The sequence below is a fragment of the Thermobia domestica genome, chromosome 7 (genome assembly GCF_964235325.1).
Source record: "Thermobia domestica chromosome 7, izTheDome1.hap1.1, whole genome shotgun sequence".
NCBI lineage: Eukaryota > Metazoa > Arthropoda > Insecta > Zygentoma > Lepismatidae > Thermobia > Thermobia domestica.
The window spans coordinates 239081708-239107283 of NC_137460.1; the positions used below are offsets into that span (position 1 = coordinate 239081708).

The 25576-nt window shown below is 39.6% G+C and overlaps 1 protein-coding gene across 1 annotated transcript in view; it reads right to left on the reverse strand.

The window, feature by feature from the left end:
- The window catches only part of LOC145689026 (uncharacterized), a 135615-nt gene that overhangs the window by 70397 nt on the left and 39642 nt on the right, over window positions 1-25576 (reverse strand). Inside the window, exon 4 of the mRNA XM_081763164.1 lies at window positions 7560-7657. Within this exon, the coding sequence (XP_081619290.1) occupies window positions 7560-7657 (98 nt within the window). The remainder of the gene's footprint in view (window positions 1-7559; window positions 7658-25576) is intronic.

The window sequence follows — 25576 nt, forward strand, 5'->3', positions numbered from 1 at the left end:
GTCCACTCTCTTGAAGAAAGTCCGTCACCTCACGGCAACGACCGTCAGTACGGACAGAGCCCCAGAGACGTTGATAAGCATTAAGGTCTCCTACAAGCAAGACTGGCGGCTCGAGCTGATGGAAGAGCTGAAGCAGATCGGCGGTTGTAAAGATTTCTGAGTGAGGAACGTATATTGAACAAATTGTAAGCGGACGAGAGAAGGATACTCGTACCGCGACGGCTTGCAGGCGCGATACAATGTGAATCTGCCGAGAATGAAGAGAATCGGAAACACATACTGCCACGCCGCCAGCAGCGTGGGCAGCATCTGGCTTATCACATCGATACATAGTAAACCTAGAAAGAACGAAGGACTGGGTAGGCTTAAAATGGGTTTCCTGCAAGCAGATAAGTACAGGCGAGTGGTCAGTGACCAGTTGGGTCAATTCCTCACGGTGAGTAGAGAAGCCATTCAGGTTCCACTGAAGAAGCGCCATAGTAGATGAGATCAACGTTTGAGGCGAACTTTCCCACTAGGGCCCATTACAGTCTACTCCGTGTCCATCAGTTCATCTTCCACCATGTCAGATTTCAAAGAAACTCCAGGTGGCTTACGAACTGGAGTAGATTTCGGTCTCTTGGGAGAGAGAACCGTATCGTTCAGCCGGCGTATATGCTGGCTAAGCTTAAGGCCAGCGATGTAAGGCGAGCGGCGAAGTCCGGGGGTACGCCGAAGACCGCCACTAACAGACACACGTGGGGTCTTGGGGACTTCGCTAGTTTTTGGAACTGGAGTCTTCGGAAGTGCGCTCGTGGTTGCAACTGGAGTCTTGGGAAGTGCGCTCGTGGTTGCAACTGGAGTCTTGGGAAGTGTGCTCGTGGTTGCAACTGGAGTCTTCGGAAGTGCGCTCGTGGTTGCAACTGGATTCTTAAAAAGGTCGCTCGCACGTGCAACTGGGGTCTTGCGGTCACAATTAGGCTGTGGTACCAAGTCGATTTGGGTGGAAACGTCGACAGTCTGGGTGGCAACAGATTTCCGAGAACTAGCGGCAACAGTCGCAAAGGGAACAGAAAGCGAGGAAGGATGGCTTTCTTTCAAACGACGCTTCGCATCGGAAGCAGAGATCTTCTCGACAACCATGAGTTCTCGGATACGTTTCTCACGCTGAAAGGCTGGACAATCCCGAGACCAAGCTGAATGCTCACCCTTGCAGTTGACACAGAAGGGCTTCGTCGCTGTACAGGGATCCGCACCATGACTAGCCAGGCCACAATTGGCACAAAGAGAAGCACTCGCATTGCACGACGTGCTGGTGTGCCCAAAATGTTGACATTTATAACAGCGCAAGGGACTAGGGATATAAGGCCGAACTTTGAGACGATAGAAACCAGCCTTAACGTAATCAGGAAGCGTTGGCAAACTGAAAGTAAGAATCAGTGACTGGGTAGCTATGAGTTCACCTGACTTCTTACTTTTGATGCGAGCTACGTCTACAACGTGTTCGTCCGCTAATTCCGACTTTATCTCCTCCTCGGTGGCATTAAGGAGATCCCAACACGAGATCACCCCTCGAGAAACGTTCAGTAGACGATGGGGTTTTACGGACACGTTCACTGGGCCAATAGCAGTTAACTTCATCAGCTTTGCAGTTTGCCGCTCGTCGACGGTTTCCACCAGTAAGGTGCCATTCCGCAATTTCTTAATATCTTTAACCTGTCCGGCGTTATAAGTTATAACTTTATTAATAACAAAAGGGGACAAGCCCTTAAGAGCACTCGGACGGTTATCGGTAGCATCGGCACCATCAGTTACTTTATCTTTAATTACAAGATATCGGACCACGGGTGTCGCGATACCTGTCTTTTCCACATTCTCGCTGACGGAATTTTCTATCTCGCTTTCAGTAAGTTTGGGCTTTTTAGTAGAGGGCGAGCCCGGACCCGTTTTGTGTGTTTTTATACCCATAAAAGTGTGAATAATAATAAACATTTATAATGGAAAAAAGGGTGTGAGTTCACACCGCGGCGTTAACAGGGGAACTAACGCTACCCCCTGGCAATCCCTTCAGCACGCCCGACACCTAAGGATCAGCGTGGGGCCAACGCGGTCAAGGGGAATGGAAGTGCAAGAAAACCATTCCCGTCGACAAAAACGCGTGGCCCCGGAAAAAGAAGAAATGAAACAAAATCAAAGAAACCTGGTAAACAAAAGGATAGACCCCCACCAGCCCAAAAAGAACAAAACAAAACACAAAGGTGCGGATTTTTTTTTATTTTTAAATATTTGTTGTTTTTTAAAAATGATTTTAAGTTTTGCTATTTTTTGGTTTTTTTTTATATTTTCAAAGACGCAACACTCCGGACAACACAAACACTGGACATACACAACGGCAGGCCGGGTGGGTGCACGTCCTCCCCAAGTGGAGGAAGACGTCCACTAGACCTTCCGCTTCCCGACTCCCACAAACCACCCGCGAGTCCGGTAGCGATATTAGCGGCTGAGAGGGCATGCAGTGATATGAAGATGAGGGGTGATAGATGAATGAATGATGGAGCCGCCCTCTCAGTTCCACCCCCTCCCCGAGGATGACGGTCCGCTACATGGAGGGGGCAGTGTCAACTTGTCTTAACAGAGAAGCACGAGCAGAACCATAGACAACACACTTATAGTCTAACTTGGACCGAATTAGACTACGGTACAAACGAAGAAGAGCAGCAAGATAAGCGCGCCACGTGCCGTGGGAAAGAACACGAAGAAGATTCAGAGCTCGAAGACAAGAGTACTTAAGATTCCGAATATGTGGTGCCCACGACAAGCGACGGTCAAACACCAGACCCAAGAAACGGACTATCAACGAATGACAAACGGGTGGCATCGAGGTACAAGTCCGGGTCAACAAGGCAAATAGGCTACCAGTCTCATTCGACCAGCGAACAAGACGATTGAGAGTCAGTTGAAACTGTCGAGTAATGCCGTGGAGGTGGCGGGAGCAACAGAAAATGATGAGGTCGTCAACGTAAAGCAGACCAGACACAGCAGCCTGGATCTGCGAAAGAACACTGTTGACAGCGACAGCAAACAACGTGACACTAAGGACACTGCCTTGTGGAACACCATTTTCTCGTACAAAGCGCCCTGAGAGACTAGATCCGACACGCACTCTAAAGTGTCGCTCGTACACAAAATTCGTGATAAATTGGACCATATGTCCACGAAGACCAAAGTCATATAACTGTTTTAGGACTACGTAACGCAATGTAGTGTCATACGCCTGCTCTAAGTCAAAAAAATATAGCCACCAGATGTTCTCCGTTTAGAAAGGCATCTTTAATTTGACCCTCAAGATAAGCAAGATTGTCAATAGTTGAACGGAACTACTTTGAAACTTGCCCAAAAGGGAACGCGATGCCAAATACCATACCAGGCGCTTGTTGACCATTCGCTCTAGCAGCTTACAGACACAGCTCATGAGAGCAATGGGTCTGTAGCTCGTGGGGCTAGTTGCAGCTTTCCCTCGCTTCAAGATAGGAAGAACCAGGGCATCACACCAAGCAGGTGGAAAAAACTCCTCAACCCAGAGGCGATTATACAGCTGCAATAACGCAACCTCAGAATCGCGCGAGAAGTTGCGCAACATATCATACGAAACACAGTCAAGCCCTGTAGCAGTAATTGACGATTCGCAGAGAGCAGATTCGAACTCAACGAGAGTAAAAGGAGCGTTATAGTCCTCACTGTTGGCGGTACGGAAATTTAACAGGTTTGGCCCTAGCTGAGGACGTGAAGGAACAAAGGCTGGTGGGTAGTGATCTGACTCAAAGATAGTGGCAAACTGGTGGCCTAATATATTGGCGTTTTCTGAGGGATTGCTCTCTAGAACACCATTCACGTTTAATGCTAGAACAAGAAGGAAAGTAGCAGAGCCGTTTAGGGAGAAACCCGACGCGACGCAGTTGACATAGGCGTGCCACTACTGAGTGACGAAACGTAATTCTTCCAGCTTTGGCGCTTCGAGATCTTTACCAGAGGTCGAGCCCGGGCACGCAGAATGCGGAACTGCTGAAGGTTTTCTTTTGTGGGATGATGATTAAAAGTGGAGAGAGCAAGCTGACGAGCCTCACGGATTTTTGCAGACTACCATGGAACACGCCGGCGGAAACGTCGCCACCGCGTTCTGGAATGGAACCATGATCAGCATCAAGAACAGTCTGCTCAAAATCCTCAGCCACAACAGCTAGAGGGAGATCATCACGACAATGAAATTCACTGAGCTCACGGTTTTTTTGCAGTCAGCACGCTTCAGATTGAAGCGCCGGAGAGGAAGAGGAGGAGTAACAGGGAGATCCTCAACCAACAACGGGAAGTGATCACTGCCACAAAAATCAGGATGCACTCTCAATGTCAATGAGGTCAAGAGACCAGCACTGCACATGGAGAGGTCGAGACAAGAATATTTGCCATGGGCAGTGGAGAAAGGAGTAAGACTTCCATCATTAAGGATAAGCAAGCCACTCTCCTCAAGAAATTCGGTGACCTCGCGGTTACGACAGTCAGTACGGACAGAGCCGCACAGACGGTAATAGGCATTAGGGTCTCCTACAAGGAAGACTGGCAGCTCAAGCTGATGGAAGAGCTCAAGCAGATCGGTGGTGTAAAGGCTTCTGAGTGTGAAACGTAGAATGAGAAAACTGTACACGCACCGCAATGGCTCTCAGTCCTGATACAATGTGAATGTGCTGAGAATGAACAGAATCGGAGGCACAGACTGCCACACCGCCAGCAGCGTGGTCAGCGTCTCGCTTATCACATCGATAAATAGTATACCCAGAAAGAAGGAAGGACTCGGTCGGCTTAAAATGGGTTTCCTGTGGGCAGAGAAGTACAGGCATGTGGTCAGTGATCAGTTGGGTCAATTCCTCACGGTGACCACGGTGACCATTGAGGTTCCACTGAAGAAAAGCCATACTCTAAAAGATCAACGTTTGAGGCGAACTTTACCACGGGGTCCAAAAAGAGCCCACTCGGAGTCCATAAGTTCGTCCTCCACCATGTCATATTTCACACAAAACTGCAGGTGGCTCACGAACTGGCGTAGATTTCGTTCTCTCGGGAGTGAGAACAGTCTCGTTCAGCCGGCGAATATGTGGGCTAAGTTTCATTCCGGCGATATAAGGTGATCGGCGATGGGCTGGAGTACGCCGAAGAGCACCACCAACAGAAACACGTGGGTTTCTGGGAAGTTCGTTTGCCCTTGCAACTGGGGACTTCGTATTACAACTATTCTCTGGGAGCGACTCTGTCTGGGTGGAAACGTCGAATGTCTAGGTTGCTACAGATTTTCGAGACTAGTTTCAACAGTAGCGAAGGGAACAGAAAGCGAAGAAGGGACGCTTTCTTTCACACGACGCTTAGTATCAGCAGCATAAATCTTCTCAACAACCATGAGTTCTCGAATACGCTTCTCGCGCAGAAAGGCTGAACAGTGCCGAGACCAAGCTGAATGCTCACCCTTGCACTTGACACAGAAGGGCTTGGCCGCTTTGCTGGGTTCCGTACCATGACCACCCTGGCCACAAATCGCACAAATGGCAGCACTCCCATTACACGAGGTGCTGGTGTGCTCAAAACGTTGATATTTAAAGCAGCGCAAGGGACTACGTATATACGGCCGAACTTTCAAACAATAGTATCCAGGCTTGACGTACTCCGGAAGCGTGGGTAAACTGAAAGTAAGAATCAGGGACTTTGTGGCGACGAGTTCACCTGACTTCTTCCTTTTGATTCGAGCTACGTCTATAACGTGTTGGTCTGCTAACTCCGACTTAATTTCCTTTTCGGTGGCATTAAGGAGATCCCAACACGATATTACCCATTTGAGACGTTCAGCATACGATGCGGTTCGACTGACACGTTCACCGGTTCTATAGATGTTAACTTAAGTAGCTTCCCGTTTGCCTCTCGTGTATCGTTTCCACCAATAAAGTGGCATTACGCAACTTCTTCATGTCTTTAACCTGTCCGGCATGGTAGGTGATAACTTTATGAATAATAAAAGGGGGCAAGCCCTTAATAGCACTCGGACGGTTTGCATCAGAATTGGCACTATCAACGTCTTTATCTTTAATTACAAGATATCGGACAACTGGGGTCTTCCGTGAAGAAGAGCCCGGATCTGATTGTATAGGTTTCGTTCCCATAAAAGTGTGATTTTTAATAAACATTTTCAAAGGAAAAAAAGGTGTGAGGTCACACCTGGGCGTTAACGGGGAGAACTAACGTTATTCACTGGCAATCCCATCAGCACGCCCAACACCTTAGGATCAGCGTGGGGCCAACGCGGTCAAGGGGAATGAAAGTGCAAGAGAACCATTCCCGTCGACAGAAACGCGTGGCTCCGGAAAAAGAAGTGAAACAAAACGAAAGAAACCTGGAAAACAAATGGATAGACCCCCACCAGCCCAGAAATAACAAAAACAAAAAGGTGTCGATTTTTTTGTATTTTTAATTTTTGTATTTTTATTATTTTTAGTTTTGCGAGTATTTTTTATTTTCAAAGACTCAACACTCCGGGCAACACAAACCTTGGACGCACACAACATTAGGCCGCGCGGGTGCACGTTCTCCCCAAGTGGAGGAAGACGTTCACTTGACCTTCCTCTTCCCGACTTCCACCAACCGCCCGCGAGTCCGGTAGCGGTATTGGCGGCTGAGAGGGCATGCAATGATATGAAGATGAAGGGTTATAAATGAATGAGTTATAAAGCCGCCCTCTCAGCTCCACTCCCTCCTTGATGACGGTCCGCTACATGGAGGGGGTGCTGGATTGGAGTTGAGCACAATATTAAGGACCAAAGATATATTAGACATGAACCTACAATTATGGTATCTTAAGCATGTATTTAAAAGAAAAACTTTGTTACTTTAATTTTCTTGCACCTATTCTTTCGTCTGAAGTAACACATTTTTAAAAGGAAAAAATAAAGATTTTGCTACACGTATTATGCATTAAAATTCAAAAGATACTGCGTTCTTCAAACTAAAATAAAACAATAATATAATCAATATTATTTATTTATGAATAGATTTCTACATTCAGATACTTTACATTAGCGCCCTTTAGGTTATTGGACCACCTATTCACAGCTAACCATACCATATGATAAGGGGAGGAAACTGCTGAATTTGTCATAAGTTTGGATCTATCAATTTTTTGCTGTGAGAGTAGCTATTAACGAATTTTAAGTATTACATACACATAAAATTTTACCACACAATATTACTGTATATCTATTATGCTAAATGAATACATGTCCGGGTCTAATTAGCTATATTCGTGTATGACCCAGTGAAGCATTACATATTCATAATCCTATCTATATTGAGCTACAATATTATCACAGAGGCATGCGACGGAACTTCGTACAGTGCTAAATCTTTTTTTAAGAAGTTAGCAAAATAAAAAGCTTGTGTTGTCCTATTTTTTAAAGAGTTATACAACAGCAGAAACATACGTTATTTAGGAACACATTTTAAAAGATAGTGTCGAAAGAAAACAAAATATTACTTAGTAGACTTACGTGAAATTCAGCCTCTTCTCCAAAGTATACCATAATTCTCCGTAATAACCAATTAATGTTCTATTCACTTCATTGCCAAATACCAAATACGGTGAATACTGAAAATATTAAAAAGCTTTTACTAAATTCTTCATGATTTGTAATTTTAATAACATAATCCAAATAGATGTTGTGTTTTTACTTCCTCTACAATAAATGGTATGTTCGAATTGGCTAGTTATAAATAAACGTGACACAATATTAAAATATGCAAAGTTTGCACTAAACATTATTTTACACTTCTCAGTAGATACTATAGTATTTCTTACATTTGACCTTTGGAAATGGTGATGATTATTGAGACTACATGCCTGACTATGACTACAATAAATCAAGATAAAACAAACTTTAAATATACTTTCAATATGCCCAGCACTGACAGACGAGTACTTAGAAGCTTAGTCATGGAATAATGTCACAATCAAGGTTTTCCAACTGAAACTCAAATATAATCTCGTAACCTTGGTTTATCTCAAATTAATAAATAAAATTGAAGAGAAAAACATTTTACGGTTATACTCTGGAACACTATTTATATAATTTGTTACAACTATTGAATATATCAAACTATTGAATATATCAAACAATTGTGTCTAAACAATTGAACAGTAAGGGATGAAATGATTTGGTCGTAGGCTAATTGAAAAAAGGTAACTAACTTAAAAGTAATCGTCGAAAATTGAAGCAGGTAAGGTGGCCAGCATTAGAAGGTTCACCTTGCGAAGATTTGTGTGTCCATACTGTTATGTTTGTTACTATAAAGAAAAAATATTAAGACACCAAAACTTGAAAAATCGTACCGTTCGTAGCCCGGTTACAGTTCTTCGCAGAAAACAAAGGAGTGCCATTTCAAAATTTGGAGGGTGCATTTAATTGTAGTCCGACATCTTCAAATTCGAATTTTAAGGAATTCAGAATTTTGTGCCATTTATTTATCTTTTTGTACCACGAAGAAAAAATGTACCATTCAAATGTATGAGGGAGGCTCATTGCAAAATTTTAGAGATGCATTTAGTTGTAGTGTGACATCTCCAAATACGAATTTTAACTATCTCAGAATTTTGTACTATTTGTTGAACCATTTATACGGCTTTCGCTATTCTGGGGCAAGTACGATGTTCTTGGTAGTGTTTTTATACGGCTTTAATCTCTCCAGTTATCCTGTATTACCTTCCTCGAACCTATGTTCGGCAACATCGACACTTTCTGATAGTTTCCCCTATAGAAACACCTTCTTTCCACTTTATTTATTTCTGTTGTTAGATTTACTACATGTGTTGATGTCTTGAAATGTTCCTCTTCTGAAACTGATTGAAGAGATCTTGCAAATAGCTTCATTGACGCTTTTATGTACTTTGTGTGACTAAGACACCAACAAGACTTGATAAATTCCTTTTCAATGTTCTGGAATACTTTGTGCTTTATGTTTTTAATGTTACTTTCAACACGTGCGCTAAAAGTTGTATGAGATCCATAGCCGAAGAGTGGCACTATAACACCTGTCTACAACGGTAGTAACTGGCAAATTTTTAGGATATCTTGTTCAATATCTGGAACATATTGTTGATTTTCCCTACCTTCGTTTAAACTAATACCTGTTCTAACGTTGTCAACAATATTTTCGGCCCATACAAGCAATGGACTTTTCGTTGCATTCTTTGATATGTCTACAGGGATTGTTTCTTCGTCAATATTTTCTAGTGATAATCGCTGCTGTGCTTCACGTTTATTCAAAAACAATTTTCATATAGATCAGCTTTACATCGAAAGATTATTCAGTTCAACCTGCAGCATCCCGCCCAATGACCTGGCAAAACACTTGAATGTTTTATCTGCAAAGTCACATTCTACCCTGTTCGATTAATTTCAAGAACATTCCATGCCAAAATAGTGCATTCAGACACTCATTGCTTTCAGTTGGCAGAATATAGAGAAAGTAAGAGAAATATTCTCTTCAATGCAAAATATAAATCAACGAAACTTGATGCAAGCAATAATTGTATTTTTGTTCAATCGCTCTTACATCATTGCTGCAATCATTAACATTGGAAATGAATAAACAATTGTCAGATATGTATTTGGATGCGGTTTTAAATGCATCTGGCGAAGATATATCACCGATGCAATTTGGGCCAATGACGAACACTAGAGACTTTCTCATCAATGAATGACCTTCTGAGATTGCCAATGTTTAGACTGATATTCGGAACAGCCTTGCTGTGATTTGCGATGGCACATATGTTCGTAATGAGAAAAGTGCAAATAATGCATATCAAAGAAAGTCATAATCTAGCCAGAAAAAGATTCAGATTTGCAAGCCATTTACAACATACACGATAGATGGCTTTGTAACTTACGTATTTGGCAGTATGAAGGAATACTGAGTGACGTCCTTGAAAAATGACATGAAATGAAGTTAAGATTTTCGTCCGACTGTTATGACGGCTGCGCTAAACGGTGATAAAAAATGAATGAAACATTGGAATGAAGTAAATGGCAGGAAACGGGAGAACCCAGGGAAAACCCACGCACAGTGTTTGTCCACTACAGAGCTCACTTGGAGCGAGCTGGGATCGAACCGAGGACCCCATGCACCAGAGGTGAAGACTACCACGGAGCCACTGCAGTCCCACCAAGACCCTTGTAAACCTTTCCTCAAAAGAAAAGGGGATGCCAGCTGTTATCTTTATTCTGGACAGCACAAGAATACATGGTCCTGATGCCAACTTTGAAGGGAAATAGGGTTCAACTTACAATACAACAATCTAACCAATCACGCTTCGTTAGAAAATTCCGTTGGGTTGTAGAAGTCATTCATGGCATAATCATCTGAAATATAACATGTTACATTAGAAAATGGACAACAAATCGTTACCCAAAGTTGACGAAATTACGCGCACAGTTTGTCACCTGAACAGTGATTTAGTAAAAAAAATAAAAAAAATTGATGTCGGTTTGGGACAACTTTGCGAAGATCTTAAATCAAATGGAAACAAGTCTTCACCATGGAAAGCGAATTCGCTAGTGAAATTCAAGAACAACATTGGGAAAGAAGAAAAGTGAGTTTTACACTACTACAATATTCCGATGTTCTAGACTTCCCAGAGTTGAAAGAATATAAACTGAAACAACGGTTTAGAGGAACCTGTCAGTTAAGCCATCTCACATTTAGGTGAAATTGTGAATGCTGATTCCATGATTGGAGTTCACGAAAGTAAGGAAAGGGATGAAGAGAGAGTTTTAAAAGTCGAAGTCCCGACATCGTAATGATAAGATAACAAGTGTTTTATTCAGTATATTCCATAGCGTATCACAATTGAGTGAATTAAAGAACAGTCATGACAATGCGCAAACGGACATCAACCAGCTGACACATGTTCGAACATTGCACATTGAACATTGATTGAATGCCAGATATAATCTCGAATCATACGCCCGAGTGAGATTCTGATTTATTTAAAACAGGCTCTGAAGTTGGAAATATTACATTTGACGAAGAGAGCAACGAAGATTGAATGAATCATCGCAAGTCATATGGTATTTCCTTTTGGATGTTTTCATTATCAGAGAATAATTATTTGTATCTTATAGCTTCGTATGTTAAATGAATATTTATAGTAAATAAGTTTACTCTAACATATATATTTAAAATTAAAACACATTGATATACCTACTACTCAAATATCATTCTCTCTTGTTTTTCTCACATTTTTTTGTTCCTTTCCAACTTCCAAATTTTCTTTTTGAACATTAGAGCTCTAATTTCGTGATTCTTGTAAGTATAATATTCAATTACATTCAAAACTGCGAATTTGAAGAACACAACTACAATTGTGTATATAAAATAGTTTAGAAAAGTATATTTTGTTAAAGAAGCATTATATTGAATAACAGGCAAACTTAGGGAAAAATTACAAAACGAAATTCGGTACCCAAAAATATGTTACACGAAACCTTTTAAGGTGCTCTTTTAAAATATTCAGTTGGAATCGAAGTTTTGACTTTGAGGGTCCTAATTATGAAAAAACACACGTTCATCAGTTTAAAATTTTTTGACATGTTGCCACCACTTTCAGACCCCAAAAACATTTCATGTTTTACCTAAGGGTATTACAATATTTCAAACAAAAAAATCAGCGACTTTTCCCCTCAATATTTCTTTCACGATTTTTTGAAATTATCAACACGCACAAAGCACTTAGAAAATGTGTATCATTTTTTTTTAAAAAAAAATGTTCACACTTACACCTGTACTGTATGTATAATTTGTCGAAATTTCAAAATATTTGCACCCCACCCACCAGAATTTAAAGGAAAATTCAATCTTGAGCATGTATAATACGATAGTTTAGTAGGGTTGGGGGTAGTAGGTCGAAGCTTTTTCTAGGATAATTTCAGGTCAAAACTATCATTCTGCGTCAATAACGACCAAATTTATATCAAGAGTAAATTTCACTATTTTACTAGAAAATGCTCTTTTGATTTAATTGTCGAATTTATCAAGTCAGCAGCAGCATATGATCAAAATAAGGAAGCGTGGAATGCAGCAATATACACCATGAATATAACTATGTATATCACAAGAAAGATGTATAAAATAATGATTTCTCAGTTGCAGAGGTAAAAAGATAATTTTTGGATTAGAAATATTGGTGAAATGGTACCACAACATATTATCACGAATTATTGTATACCTCTAAAGTCGAAATCACACTTAATTGTTCGTATACTTCCCGAAAATATACAAACACCAAATTTCGCACGCATCTAAAACATGTCGTGTAAGTAACGATAAAATTCCGATATCGTGACAGAGGCGCCATTTTCCTTGCAAAGAAAGTGTCGAAATTTTTCGTTGTTTCGATACGCTATCTTTTATGATAGTTGCACGTATAGAAACGTCATATTTTCTCAGCCAGTCGAGAAAGAAACGTAATTTATGTTAAACAGTAAGCATTAAAATTCGTTTTCATTCGGCGCCCAAATCGAAAAAAAGTTAGAAACTTGAAACGGCTGTTGCTACAAAGTAGAACTTGCGTACTCATGTTTATTGTGATGCGTAGTTTGTGAGACCTGCTTAAAGTTGAAAAAGCAACTATCTTGGGTGTGAGATCGTCCATTGAACGACTCACGCGGGTCTAATTCTAGCCTACTTGCAGATATGGAGGAAACACGAAATTTCGTTCAAATGTGTAGATTACAGCGTAAGGGCGAAAATCCGACATATTCGACAAGTCATCATCTTGAATTCAATATTGCGCACAGTGTTCGGAAACTTGGAAAAGCGGACAAAAATAGTTTATTCTGAAACAATGGAAGTTGGCGGATATCCCTCTATCATTCTATATGTAATTATCATTTCTAAATTGACTGCAACTATTGCGAAAGTGATTCGAAGAACCCATGCTGCAATACGTGCAGTTATATACACAGGGTGGTTCAAAAGTCGGAAACTCTTCGTAAAAATGACAAATGCTGTAAAATATAACCAAAGGAACAATGTAAGGGAGTAATAAAGGTGAGGAGAAATTGGGGATGATAAAGAACAGTGAAAGCTGCCATATTGAAATCCACCATCGAGAATCATACGTAAAGTTTATAAATTGAAAACATACATGTTGACGCCTCATGTGAATTGGACATCGGCAGCCAGTACGAAGTTATGACAGGTGTTAATATGCATCCAAGAAGCGGTTACAGGTTCTATATGCTCTCCCTCCAATTGTATGTGCAGCTAATAAAAAGACGGTCTAAAACAAATGTGTGTTTGGTCTTAGGATACAAAATTAAAGTTCGTGGTTTTACGCTCGTGCCACCTTCGAAGAAACACTAATCTTACTTGAATGTAAAAATTCAGGATTACATTGTTTCGCTGAGATTAAAAGATTCAGTACAGAGTCTTCTTATATACTACTGCACTGACGTTTGATATACAGCAGCTCCACATGAGTTTTTCACTACAATATGTATGAGGGTTTCACTACAACTTTGATTCAGGGTGGAAGGGCAATCCAAATTACGTACATGACAATATGCCTTTTCCCTTTGTAAGTTTCAGATGGCGGATCTCAATTGCGATCACAACAACATTACTCATCACGCATTTACAGTTAGATGGCGTTGAGTCCTTCAGCTACGCTTGGCTGCAGCTACTTCGAATGCTCAACCTTTGCACTACTCATGATCAACTCAATAAACCCTATTTTCGCGATAAGCAAGGATAAGCTTAGACTGCAGAGCTACTAACATCAGCGTATATGTAACTTTTCGGTAACACTAAAAATCTATCATATAAATGATATGACAATGGATAACAAATAAAACTCTTCACTGAACACACAGTATTAGAATCCAGTGTACTATGCAACTACTTTCACGGCTCTCAGAATCAATATAAAGGGTTAAAACATATCATATTCTTTGTTTCATTTTCTACTGATTATGCAGCATTGTCAATTTTTCATGTTTAGATGAATTTTATATACAGCGAAAATATTCCTATGTCCTGAAACTCCGGGTTTAGAAGCATAAGAGATACTTATAATCAAATATCAATACAGATTTCATAGGCGGCGAAGTTGACAAAATTAATGTTTGACCGCGTTTACCCCAGTTTCTGACTACTGTTAGGCGGTTCAAAACTTTGTAGCCGTGAAACTTGTAACCTGTACCCATGGTAGGCAGTGGAGTTTATGCATATCATTAAGGGTGAAGGGTAGTTTAAGTGAACAAACAAATCATTGGAAAAGTAGCCATCTTGAATGTAAAGTTGCCATGTTTAACTTGATCTGCCTTGTTATGTACTATATGGAGGGTAATAGAACGGTCGTCATTCAATGTAATAGCTTGGGTGAAGGGCAACACGTCAGTTTACTAAGTGGCAAGTCCGGGTTCGATTTCAGGCAAAACCATGTTTTTGTCTTGCATTTTTTAACTATCACGATTGTTCTGCACTAGGAAATCTGTTCTGTTTGTATTGTGCAAAGCAAATATTTTAGTTATTACATACGTAGAGGGAAGGATGATATTTATACAACAACTGTTGAGATGGCCTCGAGAGGAGACAGTATGTTAATGTAAACCTTCGAGACCAAACAAAACTGTTTGAATACAAACATCTATAGCTTTAGAGAGCAGGCATCTGTTGCACCACATACTGTCGAGACGAGACATCTTAAATTTCCTTCGCAACAAAACTGTACTACAAACGGGAAATTGGCTGACATCTCGGAACCGATGCGAAAACTCGCAAAAATTTCCCCTTTTCTACCCCTTGTCGATTATCGTTAAGATACATGCTTATACCAAGTTTGAAGTCTATCCCACAACTCTAGTCTCAAAACCGGAAGTACGCCAATATCTGAAAACAGTTCGGAAAATTATCATCATAGATCCTTAGAAAGGATAAAATTATCTGTTTTGAAGCAAACACACACACGACTTTTGGCAATTGTCTCATCCGCAGCACACATAGTCGTAATATATGTGTAAAAAGGCCCATTTAGATTCAATAGTTTGTCTGCTGGGCAAGGTTGGAATCAACATGCGTGTATAATACAGACCAAGCTTATTGGCAATCAATGCTTAAGGTGTTATAGAAATAAACGTAAATTTTGAGCTTTCTACTTACTGTGAAAATAGTACGCACGAGGCCAGCATGGATGGAATTACACCTCTGAAGTCGTAATTCTAATGAATGTATATATACTGTTTTTTTAAAGAATGTCGTTGTGGAATAAAAAATTTGGTTAACAGCGTATTAAATATTTGCCATTTTGAGTTATATGTTACGCATTATATATATATATATATATATATATATATATATATATATATATATATATATATATATATATTTAAAAATAGTAACCGAAAGATGCACTGCAGTGTTTCATTCATGAGTTTGTATATTTGAGTATCTTCGTTTCTCTGTTGCCGTCTTACCGTTTCGATGAGTAGATGTGTATCGGAGAATGTATTACGTGATAGTGTTTCTTTAGGTTAAATATGTGAGTAGTTGTTTTATTATTCATTATAGCTGCATATGAAAAATAATTTATTGTGTGTATTTGTATAAATTCGGCTCGTATATGAAGTATAAATGAAATTTAGTCGGATAGGTGAACGTTTGTATGTAAGATGCGTTTAACTTTGCGTATTTGTTGTCAAATAAAATGGAAGGTTTTCATTTAGTATTTCCCAATGAGTAGAACCTTAGGGAAGTACTTTGTAACCGTGAAAGCAACATTTTGGCGAAAGGGTATACATGAAAGGAAAGGAAATGAAATGAAATATTAAGACCACCGTTCGTGCTCTGTGATTAAGGATGACGGTGCCGATAAAAAGTAAATGAAGATTGTGCAGTGAAGTAACGGAAGAAGGCCGAGAAAACTCACGTGAATGGTGTTTGTGCACCAGAGTCGACTTGGCGCGAGGAGGGATGGTTTCAGGGATCGGACACATCCAAGATGAGCGCTCTAGGTCTGAGATATCGTGGCCCCATCTTTTAAGGATATGTTTGGTTAAATTTGAACATTATTCGTGATTTGTTACGTATACGGTAAATGTCCATACTTTGCTAATTGGAATTCGTTTCGTGTAAGTAGGAAAGCGAAGGTGTAATGTATTGTATGAAGTTTGAAGGGGATTGCGATTTGTTTATTGAATTATTTTTTGTTGTTGTATATAATCGTATATTCTATTGTTTTTGATATTTTCATTCAAAAAAGGATGAAAAGAAAAGAAAATATCAACGAAGTATTCATTTGTTCCAGAGTTGTCTTCGCTGTGCATAATTTTAGTAAGTATTAGTTGTTGTTAGTTGTTAATTAGTTTCATTCTTTTTATTTGGTTTTCTCTTGTTATAAGCTGTCAATTTACTTTGTAGTGGTAACTTGTAGTTACAGGTTATAGATATATTTTGTTTCAGGTTGTAGTTTTGGTTTATTATCAACTGTAGTTTTAGTTCCTAGTTATATCTTTTGTGTTATTTATTAGTTACTGTAGGTGTAAGCTCTATTGTTCTTTTTTAAAATTCTATCTGTTGTTCTTTGTGTTTGTTGTTACTTCTGTTAACTTTATATTGTTATATTTATATATTTATTGTTGGTTTTTCTTCTTATTTCATTTTATTTGTTAAGTGAAATTCGATAAAATTAGCAGATATAACGGAGGTTATAGAGGTAGGAGACCATCTGTTTCTGATAAATGAGATAAAGGTTTTGTGTGCGTAGCTCGTGGAGGCGTTAATCAAAGCTTTTTCAATATGGGGTGGTCACACAGTGTATTGCGAATTCAGCATGTGCTATTTGTTTCGCAATGCTGGTTCGCAAGAATTGGATGAGTGATATATACAACGTGCTACGGCAAGGGAATGACTTGTATATGCGGGTAATCTCTGCTCCTGGATTTCCTGCAAAAGAGGTTTATTTGGATGTTTATGAAATGCCGTTAGAAATGGACTTTTTGAAAATCTAATTCATGTTTATGATGAGGCATCAATTGAGGTTTATTTCCTGCTTTTCACAGGAACAAAGTATTATCTATATCATTCTCACGAAGTAGACGAGAATGGGCAAAGAAGTAAAGATGATGTGTGTGCTAATGTTGCTCATTTGTGTGAGTGTACGACACAAAGAAGTTTGGCATACTTGTTGTTGCTGGATTCTGCCTATGACGGTAATGCACTGCCTTACCAGATATGAAGGTATTCAGTTACTGCTGTTGCCAATTTAACAGTAGATTCGTCCGCAGTTGGACAACCTGCGGACAGGGTTGCTGCTGCTGCTGTGAAAGCAGGAGATAGTGAACAACATATCGCTGAGGATGAGAAGTGGACAAAAGTTCACAGTCGGAGCAGGCCAATTAGGAGGAAACCTCGAAAGCGCAAATAGTCTTAACAGTCTACTGATGGACGTGTGGCGGAAACAAAGGATTATATTGTGTACGTCGCTTGTACTAGTGAAAGTAGTGGCGTTAATGAGTGGCGCATTGAACGTAAGAGCAGGGCCTGTTAAGGGAGAAAGTAGAAGGAACAGAGTATGTGAAAATGATGGTGAAAGGAAGCGTGATCGTGTTATAGGTCCTCAACCTTGCGTTAGCGCTGAATGTAGAAGAGTGCCTGTTGTAGTTAGCAGGGATGTTTGAGTAGTTAAAAAGAAGGGAAACGATCGGCATCTTCCGGCTGCCCTGCGTCGCCAAAGTTATATTGGTCAGTTTTCTGGTGTCCAATTGGATGCTGTGCAATTCGTTTAAGAAACTTAGCCTTTTGTAATCTGACACTTATAGATGCTTGTCTTGCGGAGCATGTTCGTTTCAGCAGGAGAATGGAAGGGAAGAGATGGTGTTGTGGAGAGGGAATTCTCAATGCAGTGTATTTTCCTGCACTCGAAGCACAGTTTCACTCTAATTACGAACTTTCTAAGGACGCAAGGTGTAGCAACGATTTATTTTTGTTTAGTGCTTTAGTAATATCTCAGGGGTATCAACATGCTTGCGGTCTTTCATTTGCAAAAATGCTTGGAAAGGTTTATCATTATGCTTTTATCGCATGACGGAGGTCTGTGAAATGATGCAGGTATGTATATTGATGACGGGGCACCGAGAAACCAGTTGGTTGAGGAGTCGTAGTTTAGTCCGGTGATAGTGAACGAAATCGGTGACTATTTGGCAAATGTGGCTAGGAAACCGAGCTTTGAACACCTAACAAGTGAGTTTTCCGAGAAAACACATCTAATCTTGAGGAACACAAGTTTGACTGTACATGAGGCAAATATAGGAGATCGGCCTGTAGCGCACGAGGTGGCTCTTGTATTGAGTCGGAAGGGACAGCACACTATCCCAAGAAAGTAGCTAGATTGGGGATAGGCGAAGTCATTTGATAGACATTGAGCATCCATTGTGAACCTTTTCAGTATTCGTTGTTGTACTCTCATGGTATTCTGGGATGGCATGTGGGTCGGGAGAGAATTGATAAGACGAGGTTGAGTAAGCTGAAGTATACGAGATCCCTTTGATTGTCCGACACAACATATCGAGAGTTTGGGCGGCTTTCAGATATCTAAGATGTGGATATGTGCCCAGGGATTGAAGACGACAGGCTAGGGTATAAAAAGTTTACTGAGGAAGCCATGGATAAAGTGTTACGTGCGGCTACTTTGTGTGAGTTGGAGGTAGCGTTCGTGACGTTCTGGTCGTGACGTCCCGGCTGGAGAAGGAAAGTGGAAAGAGACCTTGAACGAGATGAAACTGTTCAAGGTGAAGGTGGACCTCGGCACATGAAGGTGAATTATTTGAATACTATGTCAATTGTTAGTCGTCTTGGAGCTTCGACTTATTCTTCTGACTACAGCAACATCAGCTTCTTGGTTGGAGATTAGTAAGTCGAGGTGTGCAGGCTGTACGAACAGTCCTAATGTTGTTTGCATGGTGTTGCACGGAATTTTGAAGTACTGTTGCGTAATATAAGATCAGGTGCATTTTTGGCCCACTGATGTACATAGTCTGGGTTATAAAATTTCAGAAGCGCAGCTTGCCAGATGCACACACTTGTTTCTCCGTGGAGGATGGATCTGTGCAATGAGATGAGATTCATTCTTATATAAGTGCGGATATCCCACGTTGATCTGAGGCAGGAGGTAGATTAAGAGATAGTTTTAAAACATGATTCACGGTCCATGCGGGCTATGACAGAGAACGAACTCTCCTTGCTGGGAGGCTGAAGCAAAGAAATGTTCGAAGCATTTTTCCAAAAGAACAACGGAAATGACGTATAAGGACGAGAATGGCATTGTGTGTTGTAAACGGAATGAGGGCAACAAGGCTGTCATGAAGTGTGGTGGATGCGGTGTTGAAATTGATGACAGGTGGGTGGTTCAATATAATGCTGCAATGCTTCTGAAATATGACTCAGATAAATTTACAATTGTCATTTCATAGAAGACTGGTAAAATATTTGTTTAAATATGTTACTCAGGGAAATCCGTTGACAAATGTGGCAATTGTGAATGAGGAGACTGTTAACAACGAGGTGGAAGAATACATTACTAGCAGTAGATTGGCGCAACTGATGTTGAATGGTGGGTATTGGGGTTTAAGATGACGGAGATTCGGCCTACTATTGAAATTTCACCGGTGCATTTGGAGAATCAGTGGACTGTTCTATTTCAGCATAGGCACAAGGAATCTGTAGACCGAATCTCCTCAAAACTGCTACTGTATTTCCAGAGGCCCAATACAGTAGAGATTGATAATTTGACATACGTGGATTTCTATGAACAGTATATAGTGGAGAGCACCGTTTCAAAGCGACCAAAGGGCGTTGTTTGTTTTGATCTCCCTCATGCATACATTATGTTCATAAGAGGCAACGAGGGAAATGTGTAAGAAAACTTTATTGGATTGCTTCAAACAGAGGCGAGCAGTATCATTTGCGTCTATTGCTTGCTGTCGTCCCTTGTCGCGGGTGCTCTGGTCTTTTAGCTCGAGGTGTTGAGCAATGTCGAAGTTTTCAGGAGGTTGCTCGCAAGCCCTATGACAGATGTGGTTATAGATTTCTATCCACATTTAAAAACGTGCATTCTTCCTTTTTTTTTTTTTTTTTTGCCTGTCCGGTTTAAGGGAAGTCCATCTAACTGGGATTCGAATTAAAGAGGTTTAAATGTAATTATACACAAACATTTTATTTTATTAGTATTTGAAAATGTAATTACTAAAAGTAACATGATTGACACAAAATTAATTTCAAATGTTTCTTTGATTAAAGAAGGCAAATCAATAACTTCAAATTTGTGTTTGACTTCAAATTGCAAAAGTTATGCTTTATGCAGGGTGTTAATGAACTAGAACGGCAAACTGAAACAGGTCATTTCTCACGCCAAAATAAGAAAAAAAGTCCATAGTTTCGGAGTTACAGGCTGCCGAAAACATGAAAAAAATGAAACTTAAAGGTCTCTAGCTCAACTACTATGGAACCTATCATAACTGGTAATGACATCACTTAGGAGCTAGTACACTGAGTGCTCACTGAATTGAGACCACCCCTCCACACAAGAAAGCAGCCTAGATGATCACATAACCACCTCGACTGGGAGTATTGCAGAGAAAGAACAGCATTCTATTGGTTGGCAGACAGTGCAATGGGAGGCAGGAAGGATTTTTCCGCATTCCAAAAGGGCATGATTATGGGTGTACTTGCGGTAGGCGCGTCAATAACCCAGACTTGTCAATGACAATATATTCCGAAGGCTTGTTTAGAGATTATCGTGTGTAGCTGTCAGAAACTTGAGTGTCTAAATTTGAAATGCAAATGTAAGAATCGCAGTTTCTTGTGCATTCGAATATGTAGTTGTCCGAGCGAGTATAAAAATCCAATATCAGTTAATGAACAGAGTGATGAAGACTGAATGATGCATTAAAGACATCACAAATTTCTTTATCTTTTTAGGATATAAGAGTGGCATAACATTATTGATAACTAATTCTAGAAATGAAATAATTTGTTTTATTCTGTAGAGATTTCATAAGCATATGTCTTTATGTCTTTATGTCAGTATGCCTTATTATAGATATATTGTATTATAGCATCTGTACACAATCATAATAGGCAAGTACTTCTTCTTTAAATAAAATTCAACAGTTTAGAAACTGATCGTTTATAAAATGTGTTAGGCATATCTTACTTTTTTCTTGTTGCCGTTACAGTAAGTATTAAGAGGAAAAGGTATCAGAAACACATATAAAGAAATAGATTTGCAGAGTTTCTCATACTGTGTATTAGGGAAAGCTCTCTTTTCATTCTTCGGAGAAATTTTGTGTTTTGTCTAGGGTTATTTTCCGAAAAGTCCCTCAATTGATATTAAAAATGGATATTTTTAATTACATTATAGACAAACTTAATCATCAGGATTATATACTTGCAGGCAGACAGAATTACATATATATTAATCATTATTAGCTGCTAATATCTACCGTTTATGGGAAGGTAACTCTTGGACCGTGCCGTGATCAGTTTCGCACACGACTGAATGAAGTCGCTTATAACTCAGGCACTATTAGTCCTACACTAATATAAGTATACATTTTTTTGAAAGAACACAAAATGAGGAGAAACTTTTAGAGGAAACATTTTTCTGAATTCGATCTTGTAAAGAATCTGTGGCTAAATAACTGACGTAATGCGCAACCAATAAAGAGTAAAAATGAAAATAACAAGAAATCCATTATATTTCGCTCAAAACTGCACTAGAATTAAGTTACAGAAGACAATCAGGCAAAAAAATGAAAAAGGTTGGATGCTCTAGTTCCAATGGTTACGGAGATACGTATATAACGTCGACAGCGTCAAAAAGTGTCGTATCTGAAAAAAATCGAAAATTGAGATATTTTACTATGTAGTTGCATACACTGACTTCTACAATTTCCCAAAACGACAAATGTATAATGTGCGTTGTTTTGACGGTGGTCATGACGTCATTTTGTCGTATCTTGAGATGAAGCATATAAACCATTTTCACAAACAGTCGTATCTTGAGTTATCACAGTTTGTGAGCAACTGGACAGATACGCCTATCAATTTGTTTAAGTGGCCGAAAAGTGGCGGAAAAGTAGGTATACAGTCCCGTACTGATAAACTCATTGCTTTTTATATCATTTCTTATTGTTATCCACCAGGTAGACTTAGTTTCTTTATCATTTATTCCTAATGTATTTTTACTAATATCTTAAGCTCGGAACAGCCGAAGCAAATAAACTTATAAGTTAGAATGTTATACTTGATCAATGCGGGGCTGTATACATATATATTTACACGGCATGGGGTGTCCTCAGGTTGCGGATCGAGGAGTAGGTCTTTAGATATAAAGGTTAGCTGCGAAAGTACTGAATAAGCAGTCTCGGCCAGACAAGGAGTGGTCCTCCAGCTTGAGGGTTTGGGTGAGGCTAACAACCTCATCCTGTAAAAAAAAAAAAAAAGACACTTTTTCAGAAATATTCACAGAAGCGTCTGACCAGAACTGATAACTTGGCACGACCTCAGCAAAAGAAAATGGACATGAGATTTGAAACATGGAATATTAGAAGTATTTATAGGGCAGGCGCGTTAAAAATCCGTAACGAATAAGTTAGAGAAATACAGGATGGACCTAGTAGGAGTTCAGGTTGGTTGCTATGATGGGGTATGCGGTGCAAACACGTTTAAGAACATCAGAGAAATTTCTCTCCGATTCTTTGAATCTCGGCATGGACAAAATGAAGAAAATTCAGCCCACAGTGCTATAAGCACATCTATTTAGCACTGTGGCAGTATATTTGTACCATCGCAACTTGAACCGGTTGTTAAACTGGCAAGGAAAAAGAATCCATATACCGTTCATTGTGTTGACAGAAGCGATGTACTAGACTAGATCTCTGCCTCAATGTCTTTGTATTCTGTCAGTTAGACGTGACGAAAATGGAGATCCAATGAATTGGACGGAAATGCGAGAAGTGAAAGTGAACAAAGACTATTCAAACTGCATTCAGTTTAAGACAAGTCATTTTGAGGACACTTACAGAACTATTTCCCTGAATAGAAAGCAGATTGAATCCACCAGATAGAAGTTCCTACTTTGCAGACTTGTCAAATATTACCTCCAGAGAAGTACGAGGACTCGCTATCATTGTTTCCGGGCCCAACTCCAATCATTCGAAACACTGAACATGTTGAATTTTACAGAACTTACCACATTAGCCATCCTTGTCAAGTGCAATATCATAGCATGCAATTTGCAAATTACTTTACAAGATTTTATATTCTGGCAATGACAACTTGATAGCATTATTTTATGCTATATTAGTACGCTCTTGATGTTTTGTTTCATTTGTGTTCTCAGGATTTTCGTTTTACCCTCAAGAATCTCAGGAAGCGTCTGTTAAATTATTTTGTGTAATAAAAACGAAGTTTTTCAATAAAAGTGCAATATATTCCGATTGTTCACCTATTAATGTAGTTTTCAGTACAAAAAAATATGTGTCGTATCTTTCATACAAGAGAGGATTACCATCGTCACAAACTGTCGTATCTTTCTCCCGCCAAATTTTCCACAAGGTTTTAAAGGCAAATTCCATAAAACTTTCTACACTGATTTCTTATGATTTAAGTTATAACTTCATAAATTTTCACCCCTTTCAGTAAAATAGATTTTGAGCTATGGCTGTTCAAAGTTGTGTGAAAACCTAAAAATCGCTCTCCTGAAAAGTTTAGAAAACTGAGATACGACAGTTTGTGACGCTGTCGATGATAATAGAAACGGCTAATATTAGGGCTTTCTCCCCCTCCCCACACGTAAGGTATTTCTATGGCATCCGGCATTTTTGTTATCAGTGATGAGTATATATTTAAAAAAATATCGGATGCCAAATTGTTACATGATATGTCCTTATACTCGAAAAGGAGAGCACTTTTGTCAAGTTGATGCCTAGACTATTATATATTTATTTATATAAGCAATAACAACATTATTTACATTTAATATCGCCTTTGTCTTAATGATAAACAGAGGACGACCTTGTTCAGAATCATCACTATCCATTCTCAAATAAAGGCAGAAAACGAACGTAGCTGAGCGGCGACCGTTAACTATTAGAAATTAGCGTAACGAAATAATGATGATTTATTATTATAAAAGGATTATTATTATTTTCAGATCATGCCGCGCTCAGCTACTGTACCGGCCTCGGAATTAATGCGAATTCTGAGTGAGGAAGAAGATCTGTCTGGAAAAAGTGTAGACGCAATTCCAGTCCGTAGTCATCCTGTGTGGAAGAGTTCAAAGTCGTTTAGAAAACAAAATCCATCAATACACTTGTAAAACAGAATAGGCATGATATTTGGGTAAAACTCGGAATTAGAATTATAAACCGGGACGGTGCCTATGAAGACAAGAGTTCGACTCAATCAGCAGAGGAAGTAAAAAGTAATGATTCAGAAAGTTATGACAACTCTGAACCCAATGAAAAAAGATCGGACAACGACCAATTCACCACGTACTTCTCTGCAGACGAATGGAATAAATACGTACCCACTGAAGTGTTGTACAGACGATCAGAATCTTCAAAACCGATATGGAAAACAAGGCCATATTTCGTCATGCCCAAGGGAAAATGGACTATGACAAATAAAAAAATGCATGGAAACTAAGAGACCATGTACATGGAATTTTACACGATGCAATGTGACGCCAGGTGCTTGCATTACATTACTTGTGTGGGTAGTTGCTATGCGTGCCAAGGTAAGGTAGCTGTTTTCATTGATCATGACGATAGGTTGGGAAAATTTTTCATGAAATGCATCATGAGTTTAGCGCTGTTATGAAAACAATATGAAGAAACATTGTCTCGCTGGAATTGATAAGACGAGTTGACGAAAAACTGTCTAACGCTTGCTGCAATGAAGTGAGGAAACAACTTGCAACACAGGCTATGAATTACCTCGATCCAGAATAAGCGCATCTGTACTCATTACATCAGCTACGGCTATTAAAGTCACATACTAAAGAGAACAAACGGCTTCATAAAAATCCCCTTGTAGCGGATTTGACAAATTTTTCATTCACTATTGGAGCAATACGCAGCTTCACATCTATAAAGAATTTGTGCGTCAAGGACGCGTACAAGTCGCTATTGATGCATCAGGGAAGATCGTGAGCAAAATGCGCTTTGAATCTGAGCATAAATCAGGACATCTTTTTCAATATCTGTTAGTCGCCAGCGTGAACCACAAGAAGTCAGTACCAGTGCGTCAAATGATATCAGAAGCGCATTCCATAAATGCAATTTCATTCTGGCTCAACGAATGGATTTACTCAGGAGCACCCATTCCTAATGAAGTTGTAACTTAGGCATCACTGGCATTACTGGGAGTTTCCGTTCGTATCTACGAGCGCTCCAAATTTAACACCATATTTGCAGTCGCTCTACCAGATTCTAGAAGGAAGCAAATC